This window comes from Ciconia boyciana, chromosome 7 (assembly GCF_034638445.1).
Source record: "Ciconia boyciana chromosome 7, ASM3463844v1, whole genome shotgun sequence".
Lineage (NCBI taxonomy): Eukaryota > Metazoa > Chordata > Aves > Ciconiiformes > Ciconiidae > Ciconia > Ciconia boyciana.
Genome location: NC_132940.1, coordinates 4,591,541 through 4,608,120, shown reverse-complemented (window position 1 = coordinate 4,608,120; position 16,580 = coordinate 4,591,541). Strand labels below are relative to the sequence as shown.

General features: G+C 40.3%; 1 protein-coding gene across 2 annotated transcripts in view; it reads left to right on the top strand.

The window, feature by feature from the left end:
- Positions 1-197: 197 nt before the first annotated feature.
- The window catches only part of HOOK1 (hook microtubule tethering protein 1), a 30,904-nt gene continuing 14,521 nt past the window's right edge, over positions 198-16,580 (top strand). Inside the window, exons 1-8 of one of the 2 annotated variants that reach the window (XM_072868094.1) lie at positions 198-383; positions 6,611-6,696; positions 8,340-8,412; positions 8,760-8,810; positions 10,282-10,414; positions 12,421-12,488; positions 13,722-13,784; positions 14,688-14,771. In XM_072868094.1, the coding sequence (XP_072724195.1) occupies positions 333-383; positions 6,611-6,696; positions 8,340-8,412; positions 8,760-8,810; positions 10,282-10,414; positions 12,421-12,488; positions 13,722-13,784; positions 14,688-14,771 (609 nt within the window). In that variant the 5' untranslated portion in view covers positions 198-332. Of the gene's footprint in view, positions 384-6,610; positions 6,697-8,339; positions 8,413-8,759; positions 8,811-10,281; positions 10,415-11,029; positions 11,202-12,420; positions 12,489-13,721; positions 13,785-14,687; positions 14,772-16,580 lie in introns of those variants that run through there. The other variant, XM_072868093.1, reaches the window with a different exon arrangement.

The following is a 16,580-nucleotide window of genomic DNA, read 5'->3' as shown; positions in this document are numbered from 1 at the left end:
GCCGCTGAGGCGAGCCGCCGAGAGGCGAGTCCCCGCCCCTAACGAGTGCCCCCCGTGATTGGCGCGAACAGCTACACCTCCTCCCCTGTGATTGGTCAACCCCGCTGCCACTCCCGGCGTTTGAAGGCACGGGCGGGCGCTGACGTGTACGTCCTGACAACACTCCCGCCCCCCCCACGCGGGGGTAGGCGCCGCTCGGAAGGGCGCGGGCGGGGTGGGCTGTTCTGTCACGTCAGCTGCGCGTTGTTCCGGGCGTAAGCGCGCTGCCTGCATCGGGTGCTTACGCAGCCGCCCTGAGCGGGGGCGGCCGGCGGGGGGGAGAGGTCGCCGCCATGGAGGCGAAGCCGGCGGACCTCCTGCTCTGTGACAGCCTCATCCTCTGGGTGAGTGGGGCGGGGGGCGTCCCTCCTACCTGCGCAGCACGCCGCACCGCCGCCCTCCTCCCTGCCCGCCGGTGGCGCGTCCTCGCTGCCCCCCCGAGGAGTCCTCCAGGGGAGGAGGAGGAGGCGCGGGGGGGCTCCCCTAGGAGCGGCCTGCCCCGGCGGAGAGGGGCTTTTCCCGTCAGAGCCCCGCAGCGCGGGAGCGGCGCGGGCGCACCTGTTGGCCCCGCGCCGTTGCCGTGGCGACGGGGGCGACGGCCACAGGCCGGGGGAGGCGGCCCCTGCCCGGCGGCGGCGGGATGGGGCCTGCCGGGGCGGCTGGGCGCCCTCCCCGCCCGGAGGGGTGAGCAGCCCCCTTGCTGGGGCTGCTGTCAGGCGCTCGGAGAGCTGCCCGAGCGGCAAGTGGGCAGACGCTGGAGGCGGCTGGGATACGAGCATGGCTGCAGGAATGGGGCCTGCACGAGAAACAAGTGTTTTTGCTACCAGTCAAATGTTCTTGCAAGCACCCTTGAAGTGTGGATGCGGTCTCTTAAATATCCTATAGGCCCAAGTAGTGGTTCTCCAGCAGTGGCTGCAATGTGGAAACTGCTCAGTAATTAACAATAATAACAAATATATGCAATTAATTTGAGCTGACAGGAGCAGAAACCTCAGAACATTTCGTACCAGCTTTTAGTTGGCTAAGGCATTTATTAGTCAGGCGCAGCACACCTAAATGCGTGGTGTTGCCTGTGCAAGAAGCACGTATTTAGAATCATAGAATCATTTAAGTTGGAAAAGACCTCTAAGATCATGGAGTAAGACTGTATTTGTTCAGGTCATCAATCAAACTTGCTTTCTTTTTATCCCTTGTTCTTTCCAAGTTTCTTCTGCTTCCTTGTCTGTAATTCTGGTCTTGCAGATGCAATATTTTTGGTGAGAGTGAGCTCAACCAAATAGAACTTTTGCATGAAATCTTGGCAAGGAAGGCCGCAATTACCTGGCGTGAAGAGTTTCTCTAGAAATAGCAGATGTTTTGCCTGTGTGAAGTGTAAATCAGGGAAAGAAGGGAGTCTTTTAGAAGCATTGTGGAGATCCAGGGATGAAACTGGCAAAAGTGATAGCAACAGCTACCAGAGTAGGTGTTCCTTTTACTTTCTACATGACAGTATAGAAGTTTTAATGAGTTAAAGTCTGTAATCACTGAAAACCAATTTTGTCCTTTCTTTTCCTCCCTCCGTTTTCCTTTTAGTGACCTTGTATGTTTCCAGTGTTTTGTTGGTCTGTAGAATTTCAGTTGTCTATGCTTACCTCTCTGGAGTTAGATATCTTTTGTCGTTTAATCTATGCATACCTTTCTTTCTCTTTTTTGGGCTCTTTAACTTTGTATTTTCCTCTCAGTATTCAGGTAAGAATAACTCCACCATGATTCAATTGCAAAATAAATCAATGCATTCCTGAACTCTGTCTCAAAATCCTGTCAGTAGTGCTGAACTCTCTTATAATTTTTACAATTCCTGCTTAAAATATTTTAAGCCTAATTCTCATTTTTAGTATTGTCACAGTGCATAGCTGCAATTACATCATGAATCTTAAAGGGAATGCTAATGGAACTTCAACTAGCCTTAAACTGAAAGAGCTTTGTGTGTTGATGTAAATGAACATCCAGCTCTGTGTTCAGGTTTTGTATACAACACTCGGCAGATGCATTGCCAGATGCATGTTTTTAGATTTAACACCCTATTTCTCGAACCTTGTTTACAACTTGGTAGAAACCGATTGTTAACACTAAGATACGTTTCAAACATCCTTTCAACTTGAACTGCAGATTGAACAATAGAAAAAAAATTGATCTTTTGAAGTTGAGCGTATTTGGGCAGGGAGGAGTGAAGTGCTGTATATCTGAAGAGAAAGGGGTTCTGTAACTCTGTGCTTCTAAGGGTTTTTCAATTTATTTACTCATTAATATAGTGAAGAGATGCTCATGATTTTCTTGTGTTCTGCTGCTGGAACTTGCTTGCCTTTTTTTTTTTTTAATTTTAGGAAATTCTATATTAGAAAACATGCATTGTCCAGAGAAGAAAGAGAAAAATACAAATAAATGTTATCTATTGGTTCTGCAACCCAGGTGCCATTGAATTTAAAGTTTTGAGGGTGTTACAGGAAAAACATAATGGAGTTAGATTAAATTATAAGGTAAATGTATATGAGTTTCCAAGGAAAATTGACTTAAGTAATATCTGTTAAGATTGAGCTCACAAGTCTGTGGCAGAAGCAATTTTCGAAGTCAGAAAAACAAACTTTGGTTAGTATATGTGAAGTGAACCTTAATATTTTCCACCTCTGGGCAGGAGTGGAGCGATAAGAGTAGCAGCAGTAGGCCTAGCGATGCAGTAGTATCTCCTATGTTTAGGTGCCATTACAATAGGTGTTTTCTTTACAGTAGTAGAGCAAAAGTTTCTTGAATGTCATTTGGTCCTGTACCACTCTGAGGCTGCTTCTTTGTCTCCAAACTAGAGACTAAATGTGTGGTAACATCTTAAATGGAAAGCTTTTTTCCACAATAGATATACCCCTGTTTTTTGGCACTGGCAGCATTGGTGATGTTAACTTTGCCAGTGGCTGAGCTAGTCTATTAATGTTCTGGGATTAAGAATGGGAATGTTTATTGTTACTTTAAAATGTCTTTGACTAACTCTATAAAACTTCTGTCCCTCTATGTGTGTAAACTGGGTATAAAATGGAGAACCTCAACTCTACGTCATCTGGACGAAATTGAGGGCATACCTTCCCAAGAGCTGGATAGGTTGATTTCTGCTGGGTAATGTGAACAGTCTTGTTTAATCTACAGCTGTTTGGTGGTAGAGCCTTCAGCAGATCCAGAGAAAAGGCATTAAGTGTTACGTGGTATAGAATTACATTTTCAAATGTCTATTGTGAGCATAGTAGCTGTATGTCTGAGAGAAAAATACTTGCTCCTCTTGTAGCAGCAAGTGGCAGGGTGCATTTAAGCTAGCATGAAATGGTCTTTATAATGAGTAGCAGCATGTACTTGAAGCTATATTTAGTAAAACTAATCAAATTTGAAAAAAGATTAGGAGTACTACATAGTCCTGAAGTCTGTGGCTGCTTCTACCAACCTCCTCCCCATGCCTGTTACCTTTATTGTTTTTGTAAGTAAAGTAAAAGTCTGTTTTGAGGAAATGATTGGGCTGGCATGGGGTATGGAGAGAACCCATAATTAGTACTACTCTCATATTATTTCTAGGTGCTTATGTAACTTTTAAATATATGGAGAAACTAAGACTCTCACTCCTGCTTTTTGCTTAATTTTAATTAACTGTTTCTATTCTGGGAGATACTGGCATACATAAAGCAGTGCTGTATATCACAAGGTTTTCTAAGGCTTTGTTCGCTGGCTCTAACAGGCTTGGGTGAAATGGTAGTATCTGTACTTAGCAATTTCTTTGGTTTACAAGGGGGTAGATCCAAATGACAGCATCACAATATTGTGCCATAAAACTCTGCGTTCTGGCATGCTGAGTCTTGACTTGTAAGCTTGCGTGCCTGTTCTTGCGTTGGCATTAAGGCTGCTATACTATTAGAAACCCGTGCTGTCAATCACAGCTGCTTCAGTTTGTGTTCTTCTATTTAATCTTTTATGTAACTTCCCAGGGATTACTGACTTCTCACTTGCTGTAATACAGGATTTTAAAAATACTTTTTTAAATTGAAAAACGAATGACAAAAACCTCGCTCTGCATATTTTTCTCTTCTTGGCATGATTACACTCTTTGAAGCAAGCAAATAAATATTCAGAGTATATGGTCATTCTTTATAAACAGAGAATGGATGACAACTGCCTCAGATTCTCACAGCTGGAAACTGTACTTTTCCACCACTCTTGCCCAAGTAGCTCCGTTTCCCAAACACACTTGACAAGGTCATTCACCAGTGACCTCTGAAGAAGCTTACCTTTCACAGGATGTTTGGGAAAGCCCTCTCACAGATGGACAGGTAATTTAGGACACTGTAAATATAGTAAGTTTAAGAAGTCAATTTTCACAGTGGACAGAGATTATAAGAATCTGTTGTTGCTTCCATTCTACTCCACGTATACATCTTTTAATAGTATTAACAGCAAACTTTTCCCTTTCTATTTTATTAATTGTTGTAAAGAAGGCTGAACTTAAAAGAATTGCTGATGAGCTCTTATTTTCATGAGTAACTATGTGATGAACTGACGTGTGTGGAAACGGCGCTCTCACCTTAGAATAGTTAGCTCCAAGCTGATTGCTTTTTGGGGGAATGAAAGATTGCAATTATAATAGATAATTCTGTCAAAATGTTAGATATAAGCTTGGGAATAGTTTAAAAAAATACACAATATCCAAACTGGGGAGACACATTTTTAACATTGAGGTAATCCCACCCTACAGATCTTAAATGCAGGAAAACCAGAAAACTAAGAGAAAAAATTACTGTCCTCGTGGGAAGTATGAAAGAGCTTTCATATGAGAATTGGCTGAATAGATGAGGACTGTTGGTCCTGGGAAAGGCACAATGGGAGGGTATGGTAAAGGTCAGTACAGACTTGAGCTCCTGGAGAAGGCAACTGGGGAAGAGTCTGTTCACCACCTGCACAAGAAGTGGGGAAGATGAGGCGAAGCTAGCAGGTGACAAACTCTGACAAGAGGGGGTATCCTGCAGAATCTGCAGATGCTGAGTTTGTGGCTGCAAAAAGTGCCTCAGCCAAGCTCATGGAAGAAAACTTCACTGAGGACTGTTAAATAGAAATGTACTGTCTGTGCTCCAGGGATTCTTCAAGACACAAATTCCTGGAGCCTGGTGGAGTATTTTGCAGAGTTTGCAGTCACTTTTTACAGTCTGTGGAGTGATCTGAGGACCTGGGTACCTCTGTGTTTTAAGGCTTTATGCATGAAGCAGCTGGAATTGCAGGCAGAAATTAGCAGGGCAGCAGGAGAGCTGCCTATAGATGTGTAATAAGCTAGTATGATACATCAAGTTGATGATGGGGTTCTTAGAGCTGTCTGCTGGGTGTTTATTGGCGTGCTCTGTAAGGATGTAGACATGTTGAAGGTATTCATGCCATTTGAGTTGCTTTTGGAGAAGCTAGCTGCAAAACACTTGAGCTATTAAATTTTATTCTTTAGGATGGGAGTTGCATCTTGTTTGTATAGCCCTACTGCAAAGGGACTTTAATAGTCCTACTACAAAGGGACTGGAAGCACCACAAGACTGCATATAACAATTCATACAGGATAGATCAGGCAACTTAGTATGAAATGCTTCTGTCTGTAATCTGGTTTTGTAGTAGAGAAGAAGAGTGAAAACTGGGGCTTTGTTGCTTAATCTTTAGAGAGAAATATGTAGAAGGGGTAAAATTGCATCCAGCCTTGTGTTTAAATACTAGGTAGTGTGATGCTTGGAAAATAACAGGAAAATATGTGTATATATATTAAATATAAATACCAGTAATAATATATTAATAAAACATGATTACCAGGAAAAAGGTGTATAACTTCAGGTTATAGTAAAGTTTCTTGGGTTTATAACAGTATTTTGAAGTTGTGTATTTAAATAGGAACATCTTTAGAGTAATTTTGGAATTCCTGAATTGCAAGGAAATACGTTGTCAGCTCACAGGACTTGACATGGTTCAGTCTTTTTCAGCTATCTTAATATACTTAAAGTGTGCAGTAGCTCTCAGACAACTGTTTTTTTCACTGTTTTTGCACAATTTTCTCCCTTCCATTCTTAACTCCCAAATAATTTCAGGGGTCTCTGTTGGTGTCATGACTTCTATTACTAAATGCTTGTAGTAAAAGACTGGATTTTTTTTTTCCCCTTCAACTTTTGCCTGTTCTTCTGATGTCACTTTTTGTTTAGGTAGTTATGTGTCCAGAACTAAGCACTCAACATAATTTGAGGGATGGATAAATATGACTTTAGTTTCCCAAGTTAATATTCCATAATCTGATTTACAATAGAAGGACTAGCATGAAAAAGCAAAGCATGGTAATATCAATTTTTAAAGCTACTAGTCATAATCAACAGTCACAAGTATTGAGGTAATTGGGTTGGCTTAAAAACTACATAGTTCAAAAAGGATTTCAGCTGCCTCCAGTAGAAAGACATCTTGCTAAGTGCTTGTGGCTTGAAAAGGAAAATGGTAACTAATTTCCTGTACCTGTCTACTGAGCGAGAAACAGTGTTTTTCCCTCTTTTAGTTGCAGACGTTCCATACTGCTGCACCTTGCAGAGATGTTCAGGACTTGACTAATGGGGTTGCCATGGCGCAGGTACTTCACCAAATGTAAGTTGACACTTAAGTTCGAAGAAGAGGTATTTAATTTCTTGAGGTTTTTGTGTTTGACATGCATAGTTGCTTTCTCCCACCCAAAGGTTTTTTGTATAGTTAAAGCAGACAGAAACTTAGAGTAGACAATTTATAGCAGAAGATAAAATGTACTTTTATGTTGTTGTTTTGGGGATGATTTAATAGTTGAATAATAATATGATAGAATGGAGAAGGTGATGAGGAGATGCTCTAATACTGCAGCATTAAATTCATACTTAAGGGTAATTGGGCAAGAATGATACAATCTTTTTCACTTTTCCCATCAACACTATTTCCATGGATATCCATGCTTCAGGCAATATGTTTCTCTTTGGAATGAGGAACTAAAAGTTCAAAAGGCATGTCTTTGTGCTCTCTTCCTCTTGGGATTGCTCAATTGATTTAGATTTAAGTTCTAGGATTTAGATGATAACTTGCTCTTTGTGTGGAAAAAAGAATTGTGAAACTTCAATGGCAATTTTATTATTAAAAAATAATAGTGGGCTAATCAAAAGCAAAATCATTCCTACTTTTTTGGTGTGATGACAAATGGTACCGGCTTGAGTAACACACTAGTCTGGAAATTTGCAGTTACCTCAGAGGGTTGTAACCCAAGTCTTTTATTGAAAGAGTTATCATGCTGCAAGTCATCACTTCAGTTTTATTGTTGTTGTTGGCTCAGATAATAAAGGAGAAGTCTGAGTTACTGTCTCCTGCTCAAACTATATTTTTGATTACCAAGAAATTACTTAAAACAAACACCACCACCTCCAAAAAAACCAAAACAAAAAAAACCCAAAAAGCCCAAACCCAGACCCTGCCCTGTCTGCTTGAAAAGGTTTTGAATGTGCTGTGTAAAGACAGAGCTCACCCTTTTCCTGGGGCATGGCAAAAACTGATTTAGGATTGCCTAGTAAAGATTCGCTGAGGGTCACTTCCCATGTGTTTGTGGTACTAGGCTGCCACAGGCTTTGTGCGAACTTCTTTACAACCAAGTTGGTTGATATGCAAGTGGGGATAATTGTCTTTTATTAGGTGCTTTGAAACCATGGTGTAAAAGTTAAGATATGCTGTGATTGTACCGCTTGGCAGTTCAGTGTGTGTATACACCTCCCTCAGCAACTCATCCTTATTTATGCTGGCAAGGTGAATATACTTCTGCCCAAGGGAACCAAAGACATACAAAAATATGAAATGCCAGTAGTTTAAAATGTTTTTTTTTCCTTGATAAGTGCCTTTGAGTTGTAGCGAATCTTGGAAAGTCCAAATGTATGAGAGTAGATACCAAACTTAATGTCAGCGTTAGTCAAAAGAGGATGTTGCTGTACAGCATTATGATCACTTTGTCAGGTATAAAAATTCAGCATGACAAAGGCCTTCACATCGTTGTGTTCCTAACTGTAGCTAGCTCAAGCACGTACAGAAATTCTTCCTGCCCTGGAAGGTGGTGTCTTAATTCAGCCATCAGGGTGGAAATTTCCTGTGACATAACTTGCAATCTCCAGGAATTCATGCCTCATTAGACACTGTAGTCAAACAACTCATGATTTAACACTGGGAATCTGGTATCTTATTTATTTCTGTGCTTATCGATGTTTAATAATTTAATTTTGTTTCAGAGATGTTGCTTGGTTTGATGCATCTTGGCTAAATCGCATTAAAGATGATGTTGGTGACAACTGGAGAATAAAGGTATTCAAAACTGAAGGTAGTGAAAGTTTGTGGGGTTGGATGTTGTGTCTGTCCTGAGAGTATCTAGCAGTCCAAAAAACTACAGAATTAAGCTCTGAGTTTTTTAGGTTATTTTAGATCAACTTGAACTGTCTGTTGATAGTTCAAGTGCTTTCCAGCATTGTTGCATGGGGATTTTCTGCTGCGATATTTCTCTTCCCTGTCATTGTAGGGTACTCTTGTAGATCTGCTATGTAAACATTTTATTATAAATTATTATTTAATGTCATTAAATTATTATTTAATGTCTTAAAGTTAAGAATTTTAATAAAAGCCTGTTACCTTATCTTTTCATGTACAACAATTAGTCCAGTAATCTGAAGAAGATACTGCAAGGAATTATGGACTACTATCATGAGGTATGGAAAAAACATTTAATGATTAGAACAACAAAAAAATTGCTATGATTATTGTCCTCCTTCGCCTAGCTTTTTTTTTTTCCTTGGCAAAGTAATTTATTTTAAGGACTTTCTTGGCAGAAAGTATATGATAATTATCTGGTTAAGTGGGAGGTCTGAGTGAATATAAAATTAATTTGAGCAGGTGTATTTTAGATAAGACTCTTGGAGTATAATCTGGAAACCACGTCTCTGTCATTGCCCAGGTGAATGTCATAAGGACTGAGCTACAGAACCCTGTTGACTTTTGTGTGTGCATTCATATTTACTATTGTCTAGTGAAGTTTTAATCCTCTACACAACTGAACAGGTTCGGCAACCCTAGTCTAGGTTTTATGATACTTGGAAGCTGGGATATAAGTTACGAATCTTCCTGGACATAGTAAGGATTATAGTTTGTTCTCTCTCATGCAGGATGAGTACGGTAGTCATAAAAGGGTGCTGTCTTATGAGTTAAAAAAACCCCAATTGCTGAATTTTGTATGGAGCTTGATTACAGTTAGGTAATGGATATGGTATAGAAAAATTGCCAGATCATCTTATGGCTTCCTGGTCTCGCCTGGGCTTAGCTGTGATAGCGAGGGCCAAGCCCTTCCGTATTGCCAGGGCTGAGGCTCTCTGGCAAGCCCAGAAGTAGAACTTCTTTAGGCTTATGAGGAGCTTTTTGACGGATTAGGGAGCAACTGAATTTGGAAGCATTTTTAATTCCTTTTTTTATTATGTTGGTAGAATAAATTAATTCTCTCATATTTGAGGTCTAGTCCAAGAACTTTTAAGTTACTACTATCACTTTTTCTTGTATAAGTGGTCAGTTAACTAAACCCCCAGTTAATAGACTTTCAAAACTTGTGGTTTTGCCAGAACGATTTTATAGAACTCTTACTAAAGTGCATAACTTCATTGCACTAAATAATTGCTAGGTGTTTTTCATATATTTTTTTAATGCTGTCTACTTTAGATTAAATTTAGGCCTATTCAGAGAAAAATCTGAGGTGCCAAGTATGGTAAAGGTCATTGGCTAGCAGTCGATGGAGTACCCCTTTCCCCAAACACACATCCACACTGAGGGATGGAGACAGACATTTGGAATGGTCTTTGCTGGCCCAAGAGAGGCACAGTGTGTGACATCTGGGTTTCATGTATGAAGCCTCTAACAAATGAGTTAAGAACATCTGCTTTATCTAGGTCTCTTCAGATTTCCTAACCTGATACTGCTATCTATGTACTCTCTCATAAGCCAATATTTTTAGTGTGTATCTTCACGTTTAATGTTTAAAATCTTTCCCTTCCATAAGTTTTATGGTAACAGACTTATTAATAGACCGTTTTCTCTGGATGGTTTACTGAGTCCAGATTTCTTACATGACACCAGATTTTCATGTTGTACAAAAGTGGGAGTCGACTTTCTCTCTGCATTTTTTTTTTTTTTCAGTTCTTGGGTCAGCAGATTTCAGAAGAGCTTATTCCAGACTTAAACCAGATATCTGAGAACTCGGATCCCACTGAACTGGGCAGGCTTCTGCAGCTTATTTTAGGTTGTGCAGTCAACTGTGAAAGGAAACAAGGTACACACTACCTTAATCTGTTCAGCACACTGCCTCAGGTGATTGTTAAGGTGGAAGAGATGTAGAAACTTTTCTTTCTTAAGTATCAAAAAAGTCTCTGCTGTTAATATGTTGCATGCCTATTCTGAAACTGGAGTTCACTTAAAAGCAGAAAATCTATGGGAAACTTCTATGAATAAGACTCAAATTTTTCTCAGGGTAGGTTTAAAAAAATAATCTGAAGTGTGTGTGGATTATTCACACTTGTTAAAATATGTACCAAGACCTAAAACTTACTATTCAAATGCAAATCAAGAAAATTTAATTAAAAACTTATATTAGAAACTGCCTTTTGTTTATCTGCAGAGGCTCAAACTGAATTAGTTTTCTCTCCCCTTACCAGAGCTAATGCTCCATGCTCTGATGGCTAAGGAATCCTCAGCATGATTCTATTAGTAGACTAGGTACAATTCCTAGGTAGTCTGAAATGACTGCATCAAAGAATAGAATAGAATCATTTAGGTTGGAAAAGACCTTTAAGATCGAGTCCAACTGTAAACCTAGCACTGCCAAGCCCACCACTACACCATGTCCCTAAGCACCACATTGACATGTCTTTTAAATACCTCCAGGGATGGGGACTGAACTGCTTCCCTGGGCAGCCTGTTCCAATGCTTCTGGTGAAGAAATTTTTCCTAATACCCGATCTAAACCTCCCCTGGCACAACGTGAGCCCGTTTCTTCTTGTCCTATCGCTTGCTAATTGGGAGAAGAGACTGACACCCACCTTGCTACAACCTCCTTTCAGGTAGTTGTAGAGAGCAATGAGGTCTCCCCTCAGCCTCCGCTTCTCCAGACTAAACAACCCCAGTTCCCTCAGCTGCTCCCCATCAGCCTTGTGCTCCAGACCCTTCCCCAGCTTTGTTGCCCTTCTTTGGACACACTCCAGCACCTCCATGTCTCTCTCGTAGTGAGGGGCCCAAAACTGAACACAGTATTCGAGGTGCAGCCTCACCAGTGCCGAGTACAGGGGGACAATCACTTCCCTAGTCCTGCTGGCCACACTATTTCTGACACAAGCCAGGATGCTATTGGCCTCTTGGCCACCTGGGCACACTGCTGGCTCATATTCAGCCGGCTGTCAACCAACACCCCCAGGTCCCTTTCTGCCAGGCAGCTTTCCAGCCACTCTTCCCCAAGCCTGTTGCGTTGTGTGGGGTTGTTGTGACCCAAGTGCAGGACCCGGCACTTGGCCTTGTTGAACCTCATACAGTTGGCCTCGGCCCATCGATCCAGCCTGTCCAGGTCCCTCTGCAGAGCCTTCCTACCCTCCAGCAGATCAGCACTCCCGCCCAACTTGGTGTCATCTGCAAACTGACTGAGGGTGCACTCGATCCCTTCATCCAGATCATTGATAAAGACATTAAATAGAACTGGCCCCAGTACTGAGCCCTGGGGAACACCACTGGTGACTGGACGCCAACTGGATTTAACTCCATTCACCACCACTCTCTGGGCTCAGCCATCCAGCCAGTTTTTTACCCAGCAAAGCGTATGCCCATCCAAGCCATGAGCAGCCAGCACACTCAAGAGTGTTTGGGAAGTAAGCCATCAGGCTGCATTGGCAATGATGATGCTAGCCAATTACTTTTTTTCATTAAGTTTTATTTATTAACTCAATTGCAGGCTTGTTGACTCTTTGCAAAAGCTTATGTATATACATACATAGATGTATGTATGAAAAAAGAACCATGGAAGTACAGATGTCTTAAAAATCTCTTTGCTCTATTATGCATAGTATAAATTTGTTCACTTAAGAGACTATAATCTCTTATGCTTATCTACCATATTACTGGATAATAATGTTGTTGGTTAATGGTAGTGCTCTGTATAAAAAGAGCGCTACCTGTTTTGAAGAAGCGTGATAGAGAATAGTTTCTTCTGGATCTTTCTGCAAACGGTATGTCATGTTACTCAAGCCATTAAGATTAACATTGTCATGGGTCACTACAAATTCTTTTTCACAGAACACATACAGAATATCATGACCCTTGAAGAGTCTGTTCAACATGTTGTCATGACTGCCATTCAAGAGGTAAGTAATAATTCATAGCCTAATGTTGTCAGTTGAGAAGCCCGAATATCCATTTGTTGATCTTTCATCCAAGCAAAGGTCCGGGAAGAGTGTAAGTACTTCCCTAAATTATCTGGGAGGATCAGGACCAAGAGGCCCCAGACCCCAACCAAGAGGTTTTGATTTTAGTCTCGTATGCCCAAACATAGAACTTGTGGAGACAATAAATGCTTAAGATTTCCTGTTTCACACAAGAAATATATCTCGTTGCCAACCACCGATTATACTGGAGTCAGGTTCTGAAATATCTGTTCCAGTGCTGTAGCCTTGGACCCAAAGTTAAGCTGATCGTAACTGTTTGTGAGGCTGCGTTGTTCTGACAGACCCTTCCAGCATCTGATTTACAAACTCCCAGCTGCATCTCTTCTCTTCTTGTCATGGTGTGCTCCCCTGCTATCTTAATTTGTTCTAGTTGGATCGTCTTAGTGATCCAGGTCACAGCGTAGCTCTACAGTCACTCACATCTGTGAGCTTCAGGACTGTGAAGCAGAGTGTGGAGGGTGGCAAAAACTAAATGCTGACTTTGAAGAAAATGTAATGTGTAATTGCACCTTCATCAAGGTAACAGTGGAGTTGGTAGTAGGCTTTAAAAATTAGATTTAAATTGACTATATAGTCTTTAAAGCTATATGTGTCCTATTGGGAGAAATAAGTCCATAAACCTAATGTTTGTTGTATTCTGACTAATCAAACTTTCTGGGGAAGGTCTAGAAATAATACTGTAATTCCTGAGTAAGAAGTAAAGCCCTTTAATTGTTGACAAACATGCTGTGTACATCTTTGTACTGGAGATCAGTGAGAGCTATTTTAATGTTCCCATTGTTTGCTTAATGGCAATTAACGTGACACAAAGAAGTGTGATAAGTATTAAATTAATTGAGTGAAATCCTGTCCTCTGCTTCACACCATTTTAACTTGACTAGGGGGTAGCAATAACTTCAACAGATCACAGATTCATCCAATAAGATGTTACTGCTAACTTGGTTAATTTGGTGAGAGGGGAGGTAAAAAAAAGCCATCTTATTCTAGATTTATTTAAATCCTTTACCAACCATGAGGTGGTTTTTTAATTATTATTAATCTCTTTTGATATATTGAACAGATGCAAGGACATGGTGGAAAATACAACTGGTACTCAGTAGGCAGTGAACTTACAGATATTTAACCTTCTTTTCCTGTGGCCTCTTTCTGTAGCTCATGAGCAAGGAGATAACGGGTCCTTCCACAAGTGATGCATCAAGTGAAATGGAACAGCAGGTAACTGCCTAATATTATTGCTCTTGTAGTTCAAGCCTGAACAATAAGTTAGTATCTTGCCATCCCTTAAATGAAGAAGACAGCTGCTCTTCCTCTCCAATTCTAAAAGTTAAAAAAAAATAACCTCAACAATAAATTGCAGTCTTTTGTCTTCTGTCTGCACAAACTGCTTGGTCTGTTTTCCACTCAGAGCTGATCTAGTTAAACCATACTGATTCATAAAGGGCAGAGCAACATACTGATGTAGTCAGAGAATATACAAGAAAGTAATGCTGTTTTTCAGTGCTAATTAAGTGAAAAGTTATGTGCTGTTTTTATAGCTGCTTTAAAAAAAAAAAAAAAAATGCAGTGACTGCTATGTCATCTTCCTGGATGGGGTAAACCTACATTGCAAGAAGAGCTAGGGGTACCTCAAGGCTGAGCCATGTCAGGCTAAACACTTCAGGTTGTTTTTAAGGGGTCATGAAAATTCTTGATAACCTGAACGCTACAGGATGTTGCACATAAAATGAAGATGTCTTTAAAAGTACCTGCCCATAAAGGAGCATCGCTGTTTCTGTTCTGAGATGAAGGGCATTTGATTTAACAGGCAGGGATTTTGAAATTGTGACAACACGAATGATCCTGTGTTTGGATATGATATGCTTTTAGCCTAAGTTGTTAGTTGAATCTGGATGTTACTCTGAGTTTCAATAATTTACTTACTACATATGGTAGTCATTTAAAGTGCAGGTGAAATGAACAGAGATCTTGATCTAACAGTGTATATATAGGTTTCTGTGTCAATGTGTACTTAACATCCTTCTTAAACAATTGGTATAAGCAACTGAGACATTTTGGAAGCTAGAACTGTGAGTACTTTGGATATGGGCCAGAATGATTGACTATCTTATTTTTTAAAAGCTTAAAAAAGCTTTGGAAGATCTTCAGGAAGCACTAGCAGAAAAAGAAGAGTTGGCGCAAAGATGTCAAGAGCTAGATTTACAGGTAAGAAACAGCATGTTGCTTATTTCTTTAATATGTAGTGGTGCTGCTATTAGGATGCAGAAATTCTGAAGGGCAAAATGAATTTTGCATTTATTTAAATTTCTATGAGGATTCTTAGCTGTTTGTGGGGGAAAATGCAATTACTGGAAATAGTTTCTGATGGAAGTGTAAGCTGAGGTCCTGTGCCAACTGTGAACTCAAAGGTTGTTTGGTCTGCTAGCTTTATGTTTACCCTCAGTAGCAGGTAGACATCAGAACAGTTATCATGCCCATTTCATTTTTAGTCACTGCTTTCTCCAGTCTTCTGAACTGTGTCCAAAAAATCCAGTTCATGTAGTAATCAGTCATTAGATTTAATCATAGGAAAATGATGCTGTTTTCAGTAATTGATGAAAAACTAAAATTTGAAATTTGTCTAAAAGTTACTAACTTTTTCTTGTATGCAGTTGCAACATGGGGGATATTTCAGGAAATAAAAATCATGGAAACTAATAGAACCTTTCAAACCATGCTGATAATAGGCCTACTTTTTGTTTTTAATGGATATAGAAGTTAATCAGGTCACTCTTTAGGAAAAAGGAGAGAGGGTGTCGTAACAATAAACAGGAACTTGCACTTCAATCAACTTTTTAAAGAAAAAAGAAAAAATCCATTTGTTAGCCCTAAGTCTGATTCCTGTTTTATGGCATTATAATCTGAGAATAGAAAGAGGTTTATCTGGTAAGGCAGTTCATCTCAGATTTGATTCTGTACAAAGAGAACATTTGGGTGGCATCTCCTTATAGGAGCCGGAGTGCTACACTGGCTGTATGAGCCTCTGAAAAAAAACCCACAAAACCACAGGCCAGTTTTACATTTCTTAAAGGTGATGACGACTGAAAAAGTAGAATACTCATATATAAGCGGCTCATAGCTAATTGCCATGCCCAGGAAGCTGTTGCTAGAATTGAACTGATATTTCTTTTTTTCTTGAGGCAGTAGTAAGGCTTCCTAGTGAAAGCAGAAATCTAAAAACACTTGTGAGCAGAATCTGCAGGAGAAGATGATTTCTTTTAAATGGGCAAGAGGATTGATATGACACCTGAATTCGCAGACTACAGTTGTTATACTTCAAAAAGTGTGTTCACTGTTTAAAAGCTCTCGCTTTTGAGAGAGGTGCTGGGATAACAATTTACTTGTACTTTCTGCTTCCGTTGGAAGACTCCGTATGTCTCACTAGAGGAGTCCCAGGCTTTGTCCTGTCTCCCACAAACTTCTCTTTTGAGATTTCTCGTATTAATTAATGATAGGTTACACAAAGCCAGTTGCTCATAATGTAGCATTTGCCAGGTGAAGGCATGAAAGATGTTTGAGGGAAACGTACTGCTGAGTATAAACAGATGAGTTAATGACACCGTAGCTCTTCAATACTGGGATGTGTTTTTAAAATATCTCTTCATAAGTTGTGTTGACTTTGACACCACTTCTGTTATGTTGAAATAATAGAAAAGAAGAAGAGAAAGCTATTAGAAAGGAACTGAGAAAAGATGAAAAACTTGCTCTGAGTTGCGTGAAAGTTCTTGGGGGGGTTTTTGGGTGGTGGTGTTTTGTTTGTTTGTTTGTTTTGTTTTTTAAGTCTGAGACATTATTCTAAAAGTGTGAATGTTATGCACGTTTAAGGAGTGGCTGAACCTTGAACAGGAAGTGTATTATGCTGAGCAAGACTCAGATATGCTCTCTACTCACAGGTGTTTGTGTGTGCTTGTATATAGTAAAGTGACTTCTGGTATGTAAAAAGGAGTGAACCAAGAAAGCCAGCACCTAATGAAG